This window comes from Oncorhynchus clarkii, chromosome 32 (assembly GCF_045791955.1).
Source record: "Oncorhynchus clarkii lewisi isolate Uvic-CL-2024 chromosome 32, UVic_Ocla_1.0, whole genome shotgun sequence".
In the NCBI taxonomy this organism is placed as follows: domain Eukaryota; kingdom Metazoa; phylum Chordata; class Actinopteri; order Salmoniformes; family Salmonidae; genus Oncorhynchus; species Oncorhynchus clarkii.
In genome coordinates, this window is record NC_092178.1 from 17,518,468 (window position 1) to 17,537,251 (window position 18,784).

Below are 18,784 nucleotides of genomic sequence, written 5' to 3' on the forward strand. Positions count from 1 at the left end.
AAGCTATGTGACGCTATGTGATGCTATGTGAAGCTATTTGAAGCTGTCACAAAGCGAGTTAAGCTACTTTTACACACTGTTCCCCAGCTCTGTATTATTTGTCCATTACTTGTAATTAATTACTGGTCATGAAGACTGATGGAATTTCTGCCACTGACTTGGCTGTGATATGGGATTATCCTCCCGTAAGGGTTGGTGTAATTACCAAATCATCAGACAGAGCTCTGGGTGAAACAATATTAGAAAAATGGGTGATTTTGCCAGAGGACAGGTTCCCCTTAGGATCCCCAGTTTGGTTTAGCATTAGCTACCAACCAACTTGCTTTTTGGAAATCAAAATCACTTATGGAAGTTATTTTCCTGAACAAGATGGCTCATACATGGGTTTCCTGTCTTGCTAATACTTCGGTGTGATGCTGAATGGCAAATACAAGTAGGCTAAAGTAGACTAACTCACATCCACTACACTTTATGTAGGATCAGGACCAGCCCCTGACCATGTTACTGATCCTACATAATAGTATATGCCATTTAGCAGACACTTTTATTTTATGTATGGGTGGTCCCGGCAATCAGAAAAATGACTAGTGCCATGCTCTACTAACGGAGCTACAAAGGACCACCTACCAGCAATCCTGCTGTGAGAAGCTTGATCCATACGGTCCCTGGTTCCATTCTGTCAACCGTTACTGTGCACCTCAGCAGCAGCTTGAGCAATATTCCTTGTGGCCCATTTCTGGGGCCAAAACGCCACAGGAGTTTAAACAGACAGTTTATTCTCATCGGAGTCATTGTTGTGTGAGGCATCAGTCAGATGACTCTAAGATAATGATGATGAAAAGATGCAGAGCTGCTAATTACAGTGACTGATCTTCGCTTTGCTCCCAGCATGGTCCCCGTCCACCCTGTTGGATGATAATGGTACCTGAGGTAGTTACCACGGTAGACCGGATTGATTTACACGCTCAGCGATGCGCCGACCCACCCGAGAGGGTATGTGCGTGTGTACGATCTCGGGCCGAGAGGGGTGGAAGGTTGGTTTCCATCACCGCTCTGCTTGCTCACTGCCAAAGGATCCTTCTCTCTGAGATAAGTGGAGAGGTACAATGAAGCCTCATCAGGCAGGGGAGGGAGTCTCATACCTTGTTTCCTCTTCAAAAGGTAATCAAGGAAGGGGATAATCAAAATTTGGGCTCATGCTAGTCATGTTGAACAACAAAGAGTTCGCCTTGGGCCCTGTGCTTTTTTCTCCACTTCAAAGCTTTCAAAGAAAGAGATTTGTTACACCCTATGTAAATTCAGGACAGTTTTTTTTCTCTATATTGATTTGGGATGCTTGATCTCACCAGCTGCATATAACAGGTTATAACTGATTTACAATGTTAAACTCTGAGGGAAAATATTATTTTCCAGCGTAATTTGGAAGATCTTATTTCCCCTCATCTCCAACAAAAGACCTTGACCTTTTGAATAATGCAGTAAGTTCAATCATATGTAGGCCTTGGCCTGAACAAGTGCCCCAGCCACCATGAACCGTGAATCTGAAAGTGTATCTGAAATGAATGCAGCAGAGTTTTTTAAATTCATTTTAGATGTAGGCTATTTCAGTAAACTGCTTCATTCATTTCACACACACTTAATATTTCACAGAATGCAGCAGACTGCCCCACACTGCTGAATTCCGCCTCCCCTTACACTTAGATGTAATGTGTCCTGTCCTGCTGTTTGCATGTACTGTTCGCCTCTCCAGGTTGTGTTCTCTGGCCAGGTTAAACAACTGCCATCTCCCTGTAAAATAATAGTTCATCTGGGGAGAGGATGGGGGGGGGGGGGGGGGGGGGGTATGAGCCAGAGCCATAAGCATGCTGTTAGAGACATAACATAACAGTTAAAACCGAAGAGGCAGTATGTTGTACAGTATACCCCACCACCACTACGCTATAGAAATGAGCTCAGTGTACATTTAAAAGCGGTGGGATGGAACTCAGTCTTGTCCTGAAATGTCCACCTTCAATATCATTTATTCTCTGTCAATGTGTGTTTATTGTGTTCTACTGACTTTTTACATTTGAAAAATATTAGTCATTTAGCAGGCGCTCTTATCCAATGCCACTTAGTATATTCATCATAAGGTGAGACGTAAAAATAAATAAATAGAGTCGCACACTCTATATACAAGCTCCCAGTAATTTATCGAGTAAACCACCAACGTTTCGGCATCACTGTGGCTTCTTCATGGTGAGACATCCACGTATCTGCGTCATAGGAAGCACATTGTTCCTCAATAAAGCAGCTATCTGTAAAGTCAGTGCTAGTTAGGAAAGTCAAATGTGTGAGTGTGACCTCAAGGCTCATTGTTGGTGACCCCGGTCAAAAGTAGTGCACTAAATCATTGTTGGTGACCCTGGTCAAAGTCGTGCACAAAATCATTGTTGGTGACCCTGGTCAAAAGTAGTGCACTAAATCACTGTTGGTGATCCTGGTCAAAGTAGTGCACTAAATCATTGTTGGTGACCCTGGTCAAAAGTAGTGCACTAAATCATTGTTGGTGACCCTGGTCAAAAGTAGTGCACTAAATCATTGTTAGTGACCCTGGTCAAAGTAGTGCACTAAATCATTGTTGGTGACCCTGGTCAAAAGCAGTGCACTAAATCATTGTTGGTGACCCTGGTCAAAAGTAGTGCACTAAGTCAGGAATAGAGTACCATTTGGGACATTCTACATGTCTCTGCAAAATGTTTCTGCTGTGTGCTCTACACTGGAAGCAAGATAACCAGTAGGGAGGTGTTCGGCCTGTTATAGAACACCACCATCATTACTTTGGACTGGGAACAACGATGTGAAGGAACTGATTACCTACCTCTATTTCAATGTATTCTGAGATTTGTTTTTCCTCTTGGGCCTTCGAAGGAAATACGCCTCTGAAATTGTCAAGGTACTTTATTGAGAGTGATTGTGACTCATTGCCACATGCACACACACACACATGCACGCACCATGCACACACATGCACACACATGCACACGACTCATGTCAGTTGATGCATATAACAGTTGCGGTGCATCATCTGCATAAATCAAACTGTCCTCCATAATTTATACACCACATTAAATATGAATGTAAAGCTATATGTATATAAGTACCTGCCAATCAATAAATGACCAGCTCTTCAGCAGGGCTTTCCCCTGTATTTACTCAACCTGTTCTAGAAAACACCAGCTTTTAACCTTTTGACTCGTTTGACCTTGATGCTAAGAAAACGCGGAAGAACTCTGATGGAAAAAGAAGGATAACTCATGGAATCTTTCCCCCCAATGATGATGATGTTTGCTTACACAAGACAAGCCTGGCCTAGATCATTCAGTTGGCCCATTTCCAAGTCAATGAAACCATGATCATCATCACATTTAGATAGTAGTAGATTATGTTGATGGGGGAGATTTTTCTGTTTACCTGGATATGATAACACGGTTATAAACATAATCGAATGTACTCGATGATATTAACATACTGTATTTACTTACATTTCAGTACAATGAATTCAATGAGGACCTCGCATTCTTCCCCAATAGCCACTGAAACAAAACAGGAATTTCTTCCCGAGGTCTTTCAGAATCTGATTCTGTATTTTCCCACGAACTCGGCAGGGCTGACAATCATGGCATTGTAGGCTAAGATTAACAGGGTGGGTTGGTGAACCACAACGGGGGGTTGAGTCATGGCTCGCCACTCTTGTAGCCATTTCCTGTGACCTAGTGGCCACATAGGTGGAATGTTATTCTTATTTTTTCCTAATTTCCTAATGAATGAAATGTTTGTTTTTTCTATGCTGAATGTCCAGGGTTTCTATGCCAAACGATTTTGTTATATTTCAGTCTGTAATGTATATAAAGGGAAGGGAATGGGGATATCTAGTCAAATGTGTCTTTCTGCATTTAAATCCAGGATTTTTGGTTACTGGCCCAACGCTCCTATCCGCCAGGCTACCTCACTATTGGGATGTAAACTCAAAACTATATTTGACATGGTACAGGGGTCTTCTTTTTTTAAGCTCATAACCATGTGTGTGAGGTGTATACTTTTGTTTTAAAGTAGATTTGTTTAAGACTACAAAGAAACACTCTGTGTGACCCTGATTTAGCCCATTGCAGTAAAAGGTTAACCAATGACTGAAGTGCATCCCAAACGCTCACAAGAAGTGCACTATGTAGGGAACAGGGTGCCATTTGGAACACGGACGGTAGGCCTTTAACAGAGGAGATCAGTGTATCAGTGTTTTGCTCTTTCTTCCGGCTTTGGTGGTGAACCGTAGAAGACTATCTGAAGTATAATGTCTTCTCATCTCTTCACAGCAAAGACAGGGAGCAGAGACCACGCTGAGATGATCTGAGTGACATGGCTTTTCTCTTTCTCTCGCTCTATCATTCTATCGCTCTCTGTCTCATACACACACACACACACACACACACACACACACACACACACACACACACACACACACACACACACAAACTCTCTGCTATTTCCCTCTCCATTTTCTCTCCTCTCTCTTCACTCTCTCTCTCTCTCTCTCTCTCCAGCACTCCCCTCTATCTAGTTTGAAGTTTTAATGCACAAGTACAGTGAAATGCAAACTCCGACCCCAACAATGCAGTAACCAATTACAATACAAAAATAACAAGGTAGAACAAAAACACACAAGATATAAAAATAAGAAATAAGAAGAACACGATAAAGTAAGTAAGCTGTATACAGGGTCAGTTCACAGTCAGTTCCAATACAATATTTACAATGTGCAGTGATACTGGATCGATAGAGGTTGATACATTACATCATCAAAAGTATGTGGGCACATGCTCATCAAACATCTCATTCCAAAACCATGGGTATTAATATTGAGTTAGTCCCCCATTTGCTGCTATTACAGCCTCCACTCTTCTGGGGAGGCTTTCCACTAGATGTTAAAACATTGCTGCAGGGACTTGCTTCCATTCAGCCACAAGAGCATTCGTGAGGTCGGGTACTAATGTTGGGCAATTAGGCCTGACTTGCAGTCGGCGTTCCAATTCATCCCAAAGGTGTTCAATGGGGTTGAGGTCAGGGCTCTATGCAGGCCAGTCAAGTTCTTCCACACAGATCTCGACAAACCATTTCTGTACGGGACCTCACTTTGTGCACGAGGGGCATTGTCATGCGGAAACAGGAAAGGGCCTTCTCCAAACTGTTGCTACAAATGTGGAAAAACAAAATAGCCTATAATGTCACTGTATTATGTAAAGATTTCCCTTCAGTGGAACTAAGCTGCCTAGCCAAAACCATGAAAAACAGCCCCACACCAAACTTTACAGTTGGCACTGTGCATTGGGGCAGGTAGCGTTCTCCGTCAGACTGGCAGATGGTGAAGCGTGATTCATCACTCCAGAGAACGCGTTTCCACTGTTCCACAGTCCAATGGCGGCAAGCTTTACACTACTCCAGCCGTAGCTTGGTATTGTGCATGGTGATTTTAGGCTTATGTGTGGCTGCTCATTCCATGAAGCTCCCAACGACACAGTTATTGTGCTGACTTTGCTTCCAGAGGCAGTTTGGAACTCGGTATTGAGGGTTGCAACCGATGATAGGCGAGTTTTATGAGCTACGCGCTTCAACACTTGGTAGTCCCATTCTGTAAGCTTTTGTGGCCTACCACTTCACAGCTGAGCCGTTGTTGCTCCTAGACGTTTCCACTTCACAATAAGAGCACTTACAGTTGACTGGGGAAGCACTAGCAGGGCAGAAATGTAACGAACTAACCTGTTGGAAAGGTGGCATCCTATTACCGTGCCACGTTGAAAGTCACTGAGCTCTTTAGTTAACCCGTTTTACTGCCAATGCTTGTCTATAGAGAGTGCTCGGTTTTATACACCTATCCCACTGAAATAGCGTATGATGTGTGATTTTTTTATTTAACCTTTATTTAACTAGGCAAGTCAGTTAAGAACAAATTCTTATTTTCAATGACGGCCTAGGAACAGTGGGTTAACTGCCTGTTCAGGGGCAGAACGACACCTGTACCTTGTCAGCTCGGGGATTTGAACTTGCAAACTTTCGATTACGAGTCCAACGCTTTAACCACTAGGCTACCCTGCCGCCCCACTAATTTGAAGGGGTGTCCACATATATATATATATATATATATAGTGTAAGGTCACTAGGCATCAGGATACAGTGGCTTGCGAAAGTATTCACTCCCTTGGCATTTTTTATATTTTGTTGCGTTACAATCTGGAATTAAAATAGATTTTTGTTTGTATCATTTGATTTACACAACATGACTACCACTTTGAAGATGCAAAATATGTTTTATTGTGAAACACACAAGAAATAAGACAAAAAAACAGAAAAGTTGAGCATGCATAACTATTCACCCCCTCAAAGTCAATACTTTGTAGATCCACCTTTTGCAGCAATTACAGCTGCAAGTCTCTTGGGGTATGTCTCTATAAGCTTGGCACATCTAGCCACTGGAATTTTTGCCCATTCTTCAAGGCAAAACTGCTCCAGCTCCTTCAAGTTGGATGGGTTCCGCTGGTGTACAGCAATCTTTAAGTAATACCACAGATTCTCAATTGGATGGAGGTCTGGGCTTTGACTAGGCCATTCCAAGACATTTAAATGTTACCCCTTAAACCACTCGGGTGTTGCTTTGTTGACTGAACCTCCGTCCCAGTCTCAAATCTCTGGAAGACTGAAGCAGGTCTCTCAAGAATTTCCCTGTATTTAGCGCCATCCATCATTCCTTCAATTCTGACCAGTTTCCCAGTCCCCGCCGATGCTGCCACCACCATGCTTCACTGTGATGCTATTCTCGGGGTGATGAGAGGTTTGCTCCAGATATAGCGTATTCCTCGATGGCCAAAAAGCTAAATTTGAGTCTCATCTGACCAGAGTACATTCTTCCATATGTTTGGGGAGTCTCCCACATGCCTTTTGGCGAACACCAAACATGTTTGCTTATTTTTTTCTTGAAGTATTGGCTTTTTTTCTGGCCACTCTTCCATAAAGCTCACCTCTGTGGAGTGTACGGCTTAAAGTGGTCCTATGGACAGATACTCTAATCTCTTTGCAGCTCCTTCAGGGTTATCTTTGGTCTCTTTGTTGCCTCTCTGATTAATGCCCTCCTTGCCTGGTCTGTGAGTTTTGGTGGGTGGCCCTCTCTTGGCAGGTTTGTTGTGGTGCCATGTTCTTTCCATTTTTTTATAATGGATTTAATGGTGCTCCATGGGATGTTCAAAGTTTCAGATATTTTTTTATAACCCAACCCTGATCTGTACTTCTCCACAACTTTGTCCCTGACCTGTTTGAAGAGCTCCTTGGTATTCATGGTGCTGCTTGCTTGGTGGTGCCCCTTGCTTAGTGGTGTTGCAGACTCTGGGGCCTTTCAGAGCAGGTGTATATAATATACTGAGATCATGTTACACTTAGATTGCACACAGGTGGACTTTACTAAACTAATTATGTGACTTCTGAAGGTAATTGGTGGCACCAGATCTTATTTAGGGGCTTCATAGTAAAGAGGCTGAATACATATGCACGCACCACTTTTCTGTTGGGTTTTTTTGTAAAAATTTTTGAAACAAGTCATTTTTTTTTATTTTACTTCACCAATTTGGACTATTTTGTGTATGTCCATTCCGTGAAATCCAAATAAAAATCCATTTAAATTGCAGGTTGTAATGCAACAGAATATGAAAAAAAACGTCAAGGGGGACTTTATTGCCCCTAGTAGAGAGGGAGATGTGTAGATGGAAGTTGAGCATTGTGTCTCTTAATGACGCGGCATTAAATACCCCGACAACCAGAAAAGCAGCCTCTGGATGCAAGTCTTCCTGGTTATAGCCTCGTTAAGTGACAGCTTGTTATTTTTCTTGTCCTCTAAACTCCCCTTTTTTCTGTTTACACTAATCTGTTCTGACAGTATATCTCTTCATCACACCTGGCTCACACTCTGCTCTTCCCTTGTTTATCAACCAGTCTCATCATCTGCTGTATGTTGTTGTGCAGTTATCACCCTGTAATGGGTCCTATGTGTAGCTGGTGTAGAGAGTCAGGCGCAGGACAGCAGATATGAGTAATCAACGTACTTTTACTCAAAATGTTTAATATTCAAAGTAACAAATACACGCACACCATGACAGGCCAAAAATACAATAAAACAACCACTCACAAAAAAACATGGGGGAACAGAGGGTTAAATAATGAAACAGTAATCAGAAATCAGGTGTGTAAAACAAAGACAAAACAAATGGAAATTGAAAAGTGGATCGGCGGTGGCTAAAAGGCCGGCGACTTCGACCGCCGAACGCCGCCTGAACAAGGAGAGGGACCGACTTCGGCGGAAGTTGTGACAGTACCCATACCCCCCGGGGACGACCCGGAGGACGAGGCACAGGGCGATCTGGATGGAGATGGTGGAAATCCCGCAACAACGAAGGGTCCAGGACATCTTCCACCGGCACCCAGCATCTCCTCCGGACTGTACCCCTCCCACTCCACGAGATACTGAAGGCCCCTCGCCCGACGCCTCGAGTCCAGGATAGCTCGAATAGCATGCGATGTCCAGAGGGGGCAGAGGAACCTCCCGCACCTCAGCTTCCTGGAGTGGACCAGCCACCACCGGCCTGAGGAGAGACACATGGAACGAGGGATTAATACTGCAATCTGGGGGAAGCTGTAACCTGTAGCATACCTCGTTCAGTCTCCTCTGGACTTTAAATGGCCCCACAAACCACGGACCCAGCTTCCGGCAGGGCAGGCGAACACCGGGGCCTCGCTGCGGTGGCGGTCAGCGCCCTCTTTTTGCCACCTCACGGTCCGTTGTAGGTGCACATGGGCGGCGTCCCAGGTCTCCTCCGAGCGCTTGAACCATTCGTCCACCGCAGGAGCTTCGATCTGGCTCTGATGCCACGGTGCCAGAACCGGCTGATACCCCAGTACGCACTGGAAAGGAGAGAGGTTAGTGGAGGAGTGGTGGAGTGAGTTTTGGGCCATCTCTGCCCAGGGGATGAACGCCGCCCACTACCCCGGCCGGTCCTGGCAATATGACCGCAGAAACCTACCCACATCCTGGTTTACTCTCTCCAGCTGCCTGTTACTCTCGGGGTGAAAACCCGAGGTGAGGCTGACTGAGACCCCAGACGTTCCATAAATAGAGGTCGACCGATTAATCGGAATGGCCGATTAATTAGGGCCGGTTTAAAGTTTTCATAACAATCGGAAATCGGTAATTTTGGACGCCGATTAAAAAAAATATATATATAATTTTTTTACACCTTTATTTAACTAGGCAAGTCAGTTAAGAACACATTCTGATTTTCAATTACGGCCTAGGAACGGTGGGTTAATGGCCTTGTTCAGGGGCAGAACGATCAATTATCACCCAGTCTCATCATCTGCTGTATGCTATTGTGCAGTTATCACCCAGTCTCATCATCTGCTGTATGCTGTTGTGCAGTTATCACCCAGTCTCATCATCTGCTGTATGCTGTTGTGCAGTTATCACCCAGTCTCATCATCTGCTGTATGCTGTTGTGCAGTTATCACCCAGTCTCATCATCTGCTGTATGCTGTTGTGCAGTTATCACCCAGTCTCATCATCTGCTGTATGCTGTTGTGCAGTTATCACCCAGTCTCATCTGCTGTATGCTGTTGTGCAGTTATCACCCAGTCTCATCATCTGCTGTATGCTGTTGTGCAGTTATCACCCAGTCTCATCATCTGCTGTATGCTGTTGTGCAGTGCTTACAGTAACATTACACAGTGATAGTGATGTTCTCCGTCTTCACTGTATTGAGTGTGCTCTGCTTAGTAGTCTGTGAGGGTAGCATATAAGCCTTTCTGTATAGACCTCTGTTAGGGTATATGCTGAAGAAACTGGATTGTTTGGACTTAAAAAAAGGATTCCCTATGTAGTCCACTGGCTCCACTTAATAACTGATGGATTCCCTATTACGACCAGCTCCATATGGGCCTTGGTCAAAAGTAGTGCACTACTTATGGAATAGGGTGCCATTTTGGACGCAGAATATATATATGCTGCTTCTGTCAGAGTGACTCATGAAGAGTGCCTGCTGCTTAGCCATGCTCCACAGCCTCCACTTAATACCTGATAGATTTCCCATTACGGCTCAGACAGCAGTGATGGAGCACCAGGTAAACCAGCCGTTTCCTCTCTCTCCTGCTCTTACCACTGCTCTTTTGATCAACTCCCCGCCACTCAAGAGAATGAACGACGAGACTTCTACTACCATCCATGAGACAAATTAGTAGTTTAGTGTGGAAAGCTATATGGAAAACGGAAGCAAGGTTTTTCCTTCTTTGCTCACATCTGCCATTTAGCCAAAGCGACTTACGTCAGCCCTAAGACTTACATGGTCCTTTGGTAGATCAGTTGGTAGATCATGGTGCTTGTAACGCCAGGGTAGTGGGTTTGATTACCGGGACCACCCATACGTAAAATGTATGCTTTGGATAAAAGCAGCTGATAATTGGCATATATTATTTTATCAGTGAGTGAACACATTTTCATATCAGTGGCCCCAACTGGAATCGCTCTACCAACTGAGCAACATAGAACCGGAAGGGAGGTTTTTCCTTCTTTGCTCTCCCTCTGGGCTCCTTTGCGCTCCCTTTTTGATCAGTCCTCCATTAATGTCTATGGACATTTGAACTGTGGCATAGAGCACCATGCACGATGTCAGGCCATAATGCAAAGGAAGCATATCGTAATACGGATGTATTTTACGGTGATTTGACACTGAATGGTGCTATGTAAAACCTAAGTGCTGTGTTTAGAGGTTGGTTTGCAGTGTGCTTGCCTGGCTGTCAGTCTGGTAGGGGTTGGCATGTGTCTGCTTGCTGTGTCCTGGCATGTTCAGACAGAGACGTGTATTGAGTGAGACCTCAAGTAATCGACACTTAGGCAGCAATTACAGATAAGAAGCCCATAAGAAGCCTAATTGCAGAGACTGAGGTGCTTGGGGATTTTCACTGGTTAAAGGGGAAATCTGGAATTCAGAAAACAACAAAGAGGTCACCCAGCCACTTGTTTTGGTAAACAGTTCAGGGATGGGGCCTTTAAGTGTACTGAACATCTGTGGACCAACAACAAAAGTCTTGCCTAACATAATATAGTCTACATATTTAATCAGATTTTGATTCCGAGGGAGGGAATCCTTTGGTGCAAGAAGGGTAGATTCAGCTGGATTAACGTTCGTCCCTGAGACTCAACTGGCCAGCTTCGAGTGGCCTGTCACGAATCATGTTGTCTCACGATGTGTGGAACAGAAGATGACAGTGACATTGTTTGATGGGTACCACACTGTGTGGCACACACGGCAAGCCAGGAACAGATATTGCTTCTGACTGCCGCCAAGGGATTTCTTGTTCCCTCGGCTTAAGGTTATAACTGTCATCTGTCCACGGCGATAGAAGCTGAAAACAGACATGGTGCTATAGAGGAGGAGCTTGTTCATCACTCAACCTCACACTCTGGGCTCAGCGACTGGAGCCTGAAGAGATGAGTTCTCAGCTCTGTCTGTCCTCCTGTGGGATGAAGACATGGATTAGAAGTGGAGGTTTCAGTCTCGTCCAGAGAAACTCTACTATCATCTTCTTTCAGGGCAAAGGAGAGCGTAATTGGGGATATGGAAGGAGAGGACACAGAATCCCGCTAGTCTGTGTCAGTCCATAGATTCAAACCAACAACCCTCTGGTTAAAAGCCTGCCTCTCTACCCTCAAGGCTACCGCTGCCTCCAAAAGTGGGAGTGCTGTGTAAATTGGGGACATAGAATGAGTTCAGAGTGCTCCCTCACTGCCTGAGATTACAGCTCCTCAGTTTGAAACTGAGGCACTGCAGACATAGCAACGTTACGTCTACGCACCAGGTTCAGAAAGCTGTCAAGGCGGGATTTATATAACTCAAATCTCCCAGGACAGGTGGACTGCATACCTGCCTCTGGTACTCTCTCACACGCTAATCTCTGATGGATCTACATTCATGGAAAGGTCAGGTGAACCAACGAACAGTGATCCTCCTGGAATCATTCATGCAGCAGGCAGAGAAAGAGTGAGTTTCACTGGATACAGTAAATAGTCATTCACGTTGCATTCTAGGCTGTCTACCAACCCCAACCCCCCCACCCCAATAATCACACGCACAGGACAGAATGAAAGGAAGGTATTGTGCTCTGCTGAATGTGCTGAATGTGAGCGCAGTGTGTGTGTGTGTGTGTGTGTGTGTGTTTGTGCAGTGAGGACTCACTGGAATGCGATGACGAGCATACAACCGTATGGCACGCCAGCCCTCAGGTGCTTTGGGGACACAGCCTTCAGATGCCTATCTCCCCTTTCAGCTCTCACCGGAGAGGAGCGACACGTTTAATGGACTTATGTTAACTAATGTTTCCATTAGGAAGATCCTATGCATGGGAAGTAAACACACATGCATGTATGCTTATGCATGTCATGTTCAGGGATTATGAAGGCTTAATGAATGGTTTATGAAGGCTTTAGACCCCCCCCCCCATTCATGTAAGAGTACCGTAGTAGAATGCTTCCTTCGATCTCTGTCTCCTTGGCTCTGGAGGTCACCACGGTTTCACTCTGTTTACTGCTGCATTAATGTCAACTGATTGCTGCGCCAATTGAACAAAAAAAACATACGCCTTTTCTCTCAGTGCTGTGATGGGTCAGATCTGATAATACAGAGTGGAACAACTGCCTGCGACACACACACACACACACACACACACACACACACACACACACACACACACACACACACACACACACACACTACAGGTTGACACTGGAGTGAAAATTCATTCCTGTCCCATCTTGTCCTGTAAATTATTTTCCTGTACTGTTCTATAACCCGAGAACCTTTCTGTCCTGTGAAAATTTTTGAGCACAGACATATGAAGGCTATTGTGTTTGTTTAGGAAGTATTGATAATAATGTCATTAATGCATTATGTGACTGTGTGGTCCTCTTACCTATAATACTTAAATGCACTGACTGTAGGCCAAAGTTGCTGTGGATAAGAACATATTCTAAATGACCTGGATGTAGATGGGTTAAGGCTGGAGGATGACAGAGACCCAGCAGGATGGTCTGCTCAGCACAGCACCGACATAAATCTGTAGCTTACAGCTGAGCACTGTGCACATATGAACTTCTACAACACATTCACTTTTACAACATGAACATAAACATGAACAAAAACCTGAGTGGCAGTACTGCATAAGTCAATCTATTTGTATTTCACTCTTCACCTCAGATTGCACGGGTTTAGTTAAATACTCAAACAATTGGGCTTGACGGTAAAGTTGTTGCGAGAATGAGCAGCTATGCCGCTTCAGGCCACTCTCTGTTTGGTAGCCTATTTGATTAAACCGCAGCATTTTTTTACAAGCCGTGTACTCGGTTCCTTCTTTGTCAAAGACAACTCCATCAAATGTAGCAAAAATGTTCATGTTAGGGATGGGTCCTTGGCTGCAACAAGACGTTGCAATTCCTCTGTTGAAAGCTTCATCGTTTAGCCTACTGATGTAGGTTGGCATCTGAGGTAGCCTATGGGCTGGCTACAACTGGAGTGAGGCGTGAGAGAGGGCTGGCAGTAGGGGGAAATTACATGTTTTTATTTTTTTATAGATTTTTATAATGTAAACTATAATAGGCCTAGCCTACACAGTGGTTGTTATATGAAATGCTCCACACATGACTTACACTATATGGCCAAAAGTATGTGGACACCCCTTTAAATTAGTGGATTCAGCTATATTTCAGCCACACCCGTTGTTGACAGGTGTAAAGAATTGAGCACACAGCGATGCAATCTCCATAGACAAACATTAGCAGTATAATGGCCCGTACTGAAGAGCGCAGTGACTTTCAACATGGCACCGTCATTGGATGCCACCTTTCCAACAAGTCAGTTTGTCAAATTTCTGAAAGTGCTGTAATTGTGAAGTGGAAACATCTAGGAGCAACAATGAAGCACGTAGCACGTAAAAATGATCTGTCCTCGGTTACAACACTCACTACCAAGTTCCAAACTGCCTCTGAAAGCAATGTCAGCACAATAACTGTTCGTCGGGAGCTTCATGAAATGGGTTTCCGTGGGCGAGCAGCCACTCACAAGCATAAGATCACCATGCGCAATGCCAAGCGTTGGCTGAAGTGGTGTAAAGCTCGCCGCCATTGGACTCTGGAGCAGTGGAAACGTGTTCTCTGGAGTGATGAATCACACTTCACCATCTGGCAGTCCGACGGACTAATCTGTGTTTGGTGGATGACAGGAGAACTCTACCTGCCCAAATGCGTAGTGCCAACTGTTAAGTTTGGTGGAGGAGGAATAATGGTCCAGGGCTATTTTTCATGATTTGGGCTAGGCCGCTTAGTTCCATTGAAGGGAACATGACAGCATACAATGACATTCTAGACAATTCTGTGCTTCCAACTTTGTGGCAACAGTGTGGGGAAGGCCCTTTCCTGTTTAAGTATGACAATGCCTCCATTCACAAAGTGAAATCCATACAGAAAGGGTTTGTCGAGATCGGTGTGGAAGAACTTGACTGGCCTGCACAGAGCCCTGACCTCAATCCCATCGAACACCTTTGGGATGAGTTGGAATGTCAACTGCGAGCCAGTCCTAATCGCCCAACATCAGTAATGAGATACTGGGTATTTTATGGGCACCGCACGGCTTTGAGTCTGCCCTCTCTCTGGAGCCATCCGTTGTGCAGCTGTCTTGTAATGCAGCCCAGAGCCATCTGGTCGCTTGTTCAAATCCCAAGCCAAGGCGGTGAGACATTTGCCGATGTGCCCTTAAGCAAGGCACTTAACCCTAATTGCTCCTGTAAGTCGCTCTGGATAAGAGTGTCTGCTAATTGACTAACATGTAAAAGTATGTGTGTACTGCGTAAGTAAAATTGTGTGTGTGTGTATGTACTGTGTTAAGCAATAGTTCTACAGTCCTCCACCAGGCTCATCAGCCCAGTACCAGTCTGCCCATGCTGATAAGAGGCAACCTCACTCTGCCCATCTTATCTTGTGCCCAGTGCCCAGCTCCTTCATACCGCCGATGTATTACTCTCAGTGTGCCACTTGTTTAGGAGATTATGGACTGCCACTACAGCCGCAGACTAGTGTCTTTGGAAGATGCAAGATGTCCATTTTCAGTTTTGAAAGTGAAAAGATTTTATGTTTACTTGCAAGGGGTGTTCAAAGTTTACTGAATGCTAGGAGTTTCTTCTCAAATTCTTCCTTAATAAGTTGTTATAACTGAACTGAAAAAGCTCAATATGTTGGTAGTGGTGCGTTAACTGTGTGCTGCGCCTGTTGGTTTTAGGAGTAGTGTAAAGAGATTAAGCTCACAGTTCCTCCAGAGGATGGGAAATGAAACCTAGCGAGGCCTCACTCTGAGAGCTGAATGAAAGGTAGGCCTGTATGTTCACAGTAATTGTTAAGAATGCATGGACAGAGAGCACCACATGTGGCACGACTCCGTTCAGCTCTGTTCAGTCTTTAAACACATGAAGAAGCTGCCATATTATATGGCGCTTGTTGTTGTAATTTAGTAAGGTAGAAACCCCTTTCTTGTCCTATTAGCTGACTCCATGACCCCTTCTTTGTCTCTGTAGCCATTTCAATCAGCATGAAACGATTCAAGTATGTTTCCTGGATAATGGTTGTGGTTCATGCGCTGGGTTTTGCCTGCAGAGAGTAGAGGGTGGAGGGGAGTTTGTATGCCTGGCTGGCAGCCCGGTATGTTTCACTCACTTATGCTTTGTGTCGGTAAAGTCCGCCCTGGTGTACAAGAGCAATACTTTTGTCTCAGAATCAGATACCACGCCCATGGTTCTCATTAGCTCTGCTCTGAACAGGAACGCCCCACGGGTTTGGTTCAGCTGCGGTCCGCACATTAAACGACTGTGACTAGAGGTGTTTTGGCGGGAAATATGAGTATCTCTATAAAGAGAGATACTGTCCTCAGTTGCAACACTCACTACCAAGTTCCAAACAGCCTCTGGAAGCTACGTCAGCACAATAACTGTTTGTCGGGAGCTTCATGAAATGGGTTTGCATGGTCAAGCAACCGCACACAAGCCTAAGATCACCGTGCGCAATGCCAAGCGTTGGCTCGAGTGGTGTAAAGCTCGTCGCGATTGGAGCAGTGGAAACATGTTCTCTGATGTGATAAATCACGCTTTACCATCTGGCAGCCTGATGGAAGAATCTGGGTTTGGCAGATGCCAGGAGAACGCTACCTGCCCCAATGCATAGTACAACTGTAAAGTTTGGTGGAGGAGGAATAATGGTCTGGGGCTGTTTTTCATGGTTTGGACTAGGCCCCATAGTTCCACTGAAGGGAAGTCTTAACGCTATAGCATACATTGACATTCTAGACGATTCTGTGCTTCCAACTTTGTGGCATATTTGTGGCATACTAATGGCCATGATTTTGGAATGAGATGTTCGACGAGCACGTGTCCACATACTTTTGGTCATGTAGTGTATGTTTCCCATGCCAAAAAAGCCCCTTTGAATTGGAAAATTGAGAGGAGATATGTGTTCTCTTACCCATAGACAGTAGCAGGGCAGGGGCCCTTGTGTAAATGTGTCCTCTCCTAAGCCTGACATACTGTCCCCGTTCCACTCTCTGATCTTAATTATCTGCCCTCTCCCTCGCTCGCTCTTTTTTTCTCTTTTTTTGTTCTCTCTTTCTCTCTCTCTCTCTCTCTCTCTCTGGCTAGCGACCAGCGCACTGTACTGAGCCTCATCTGCTCGCAGACTATTTGGAATTAATTTGTTCTTCCATTAAAGTGCACATTCAGCACAACTTTCATATTTTCGCCCCCCATCCCCCTGCGAACAGAGCAGCCTCACCTCAGCAGCATCACATAGCAGCAGAAAGACCTGTGTTTCAAGGGCACCTCGGTTCAGGTTCCAGAAAAAGAAGTCAAACCCTGCAGAAAACATTATATTGGTTAAGTGATGAAAATAAAAGCATCCAGCCAGTTGCCAGTTTTGGGGCAATGTCCTATAACAATCTGTACCCAGGTCTTTTCTGCTACCTTAACCTGCCATATAATTAGATGAGATGGAAGAGGGTAGAGTTTCTGTGACAAAATTATGTCTGTGATGGTATGGGACTGTGAGCTTTACAGCAGAGTGCAAAGCTACAGCCCTTGGTTACAGTAGTGTCTGTGTCACTGGCTAATTCATTTTAATGACCTTTGTTTCAGTGGAGAAAAAGTGCTGCTTGTTACCAAGGTTTCAAAGCATATTTTAATTACTGTGTTGATTAGTGCTCCTGTTTTTTAAATGCCTATCCCCCAATTAGAGACACAATCAATCAATCAATGCAGGTGTAGAAGCACAGTGGCTAGGAAAAACTCCCTAGAAAGGCCAGAACCTAGGAAGAAACCTAGAGAGGAACCTAGGAAGAAACCTAGAGAGGAACCAGGTCTAAATTGGAGCCACCTATGAGGGGTGGCCAGTCCTCTTCCGGCTGTGACGGCTGGAGATTATAACAGAACATGGCCAAGATGTTCAAATGTTCATAGATGACCAGCAGGGTCAAATGATAATAATCACAGTGGTTGTCGCGGGTGCAACTGGTCAGCACCTCAGGAATAAATGTCAGTTGGCTTTTCATAGCCGATCATTCAGAGGATCTCTACCGCTCCTGCTGTCTCTATAGAGTTGAAAACAGCAGGTCTGGGAGGTAGCAGCAGGTAGCACGTCCGGTGAACAGGTCAGGGTTCCATAGCCGCAGGCAGAACAGTTGAGACTGGAGCAACAGCACGGCCAGGTTGACTGGGGACAGCAAGGAGTCATCATGCCATGAGGCATGGTCCTATAAGACCGGATAAGACAGGAGAAATGCTCCAGATATAACAGACTGATCCTAGCCCCTGACACATAAACTACTGCAGCATTAATACTGGAGGCTGAGACAGGAGGGGTCGGGGGCACTGTGGCCCCATCCGATGATACCCCCGGATAGGGCCAAACAGGCAGGATATAACCACACCCACTTTGCCAAAGCAGCCCCACAATCCTTTTTTCAGTTGATGGCCATCTGCTCAACTGAAAGAGAGGTTTGCTGTACAGTCTACAACCAGGTGTATTCAACTCTTACCCTACAAGGGCCGGAGCCTGCTGGTTTTCTGTTCTACTTGATATTTAATTGCACCTACCTGGTGTCCCAGGTCTAAATCAGTCCTTGGTTAGAGGGGAACAATGAAAACAATGCAGTCTGCAGTCTAAACAGTCTTGCCGTCTACACAGTCTTGCAGTCTACACAGTCTTGCAGTCTAAACAGTCTTGCAGTCTAAACAGTCTAAACAGTCTACACAGCCTATAGTCATTAATCGTCTACAGTCTAAACAGTCTATAGACCATCCCTATTGTCATTATGTAACTGACTGGGGTGCAAAACTAAGTCTGCTGCAACCACCACGAGACTGTGTTAGCCCGTTGAGCTAAAGTACATTTCCATCTGCTCAACTAATGTATGCGATTGACCAAGTTGAGGAGACTAAACTGCTGGGTGAACCCTAGATACTGCAAGCTGTTATGGTCAAAACATCTAGACTCAATGGTTGCTAAAATAGGAAGAGGTCTGTCCATGGTAAGGCGTTGCTCTGCTTTCTTGACATCGACCAGACAGGTCCTACAGGCACTAGTTTTGTCGCACCTGGACTACTTCCCAGTTGTGTGGTCATGTGTGGGAAA

The 18,784-nt window shown here is 44.9% G+C and overlaps 1 protein-coding gene across 6 annotated transcripts in view; it reads left to right on the forward strand.

The window, feature by feature from the left end:
* The window catches only part of LOC139392055 (catenin (cadherin-associated protein), alpha-like 1), a 139,416-nt gene that overhangs the window by 28,701 nt on the left and 91,931 nt on the right, over window positions 1-18,784 (forward strand). Inside the window, exon 1 of one of the 6 annotated variants that reach the window (XM_071139722.1) lies at window positions 11,584-12,107. The exons of the other annotated variants lie outside the window; for them this stretch is intronic. Coding sequence (XP_070995823.1) covers window positions 12,039-12,107 — 69 coding nt within the window. The 5' untranslated portion in view covers window positions 11,584-12,038. Of the gene's footprint in view, window positions 1-11,583; window positions 12,108-18,784 lie in introns of those variants that run through there. 6 annotated transcript variants of the gene reach the window in all.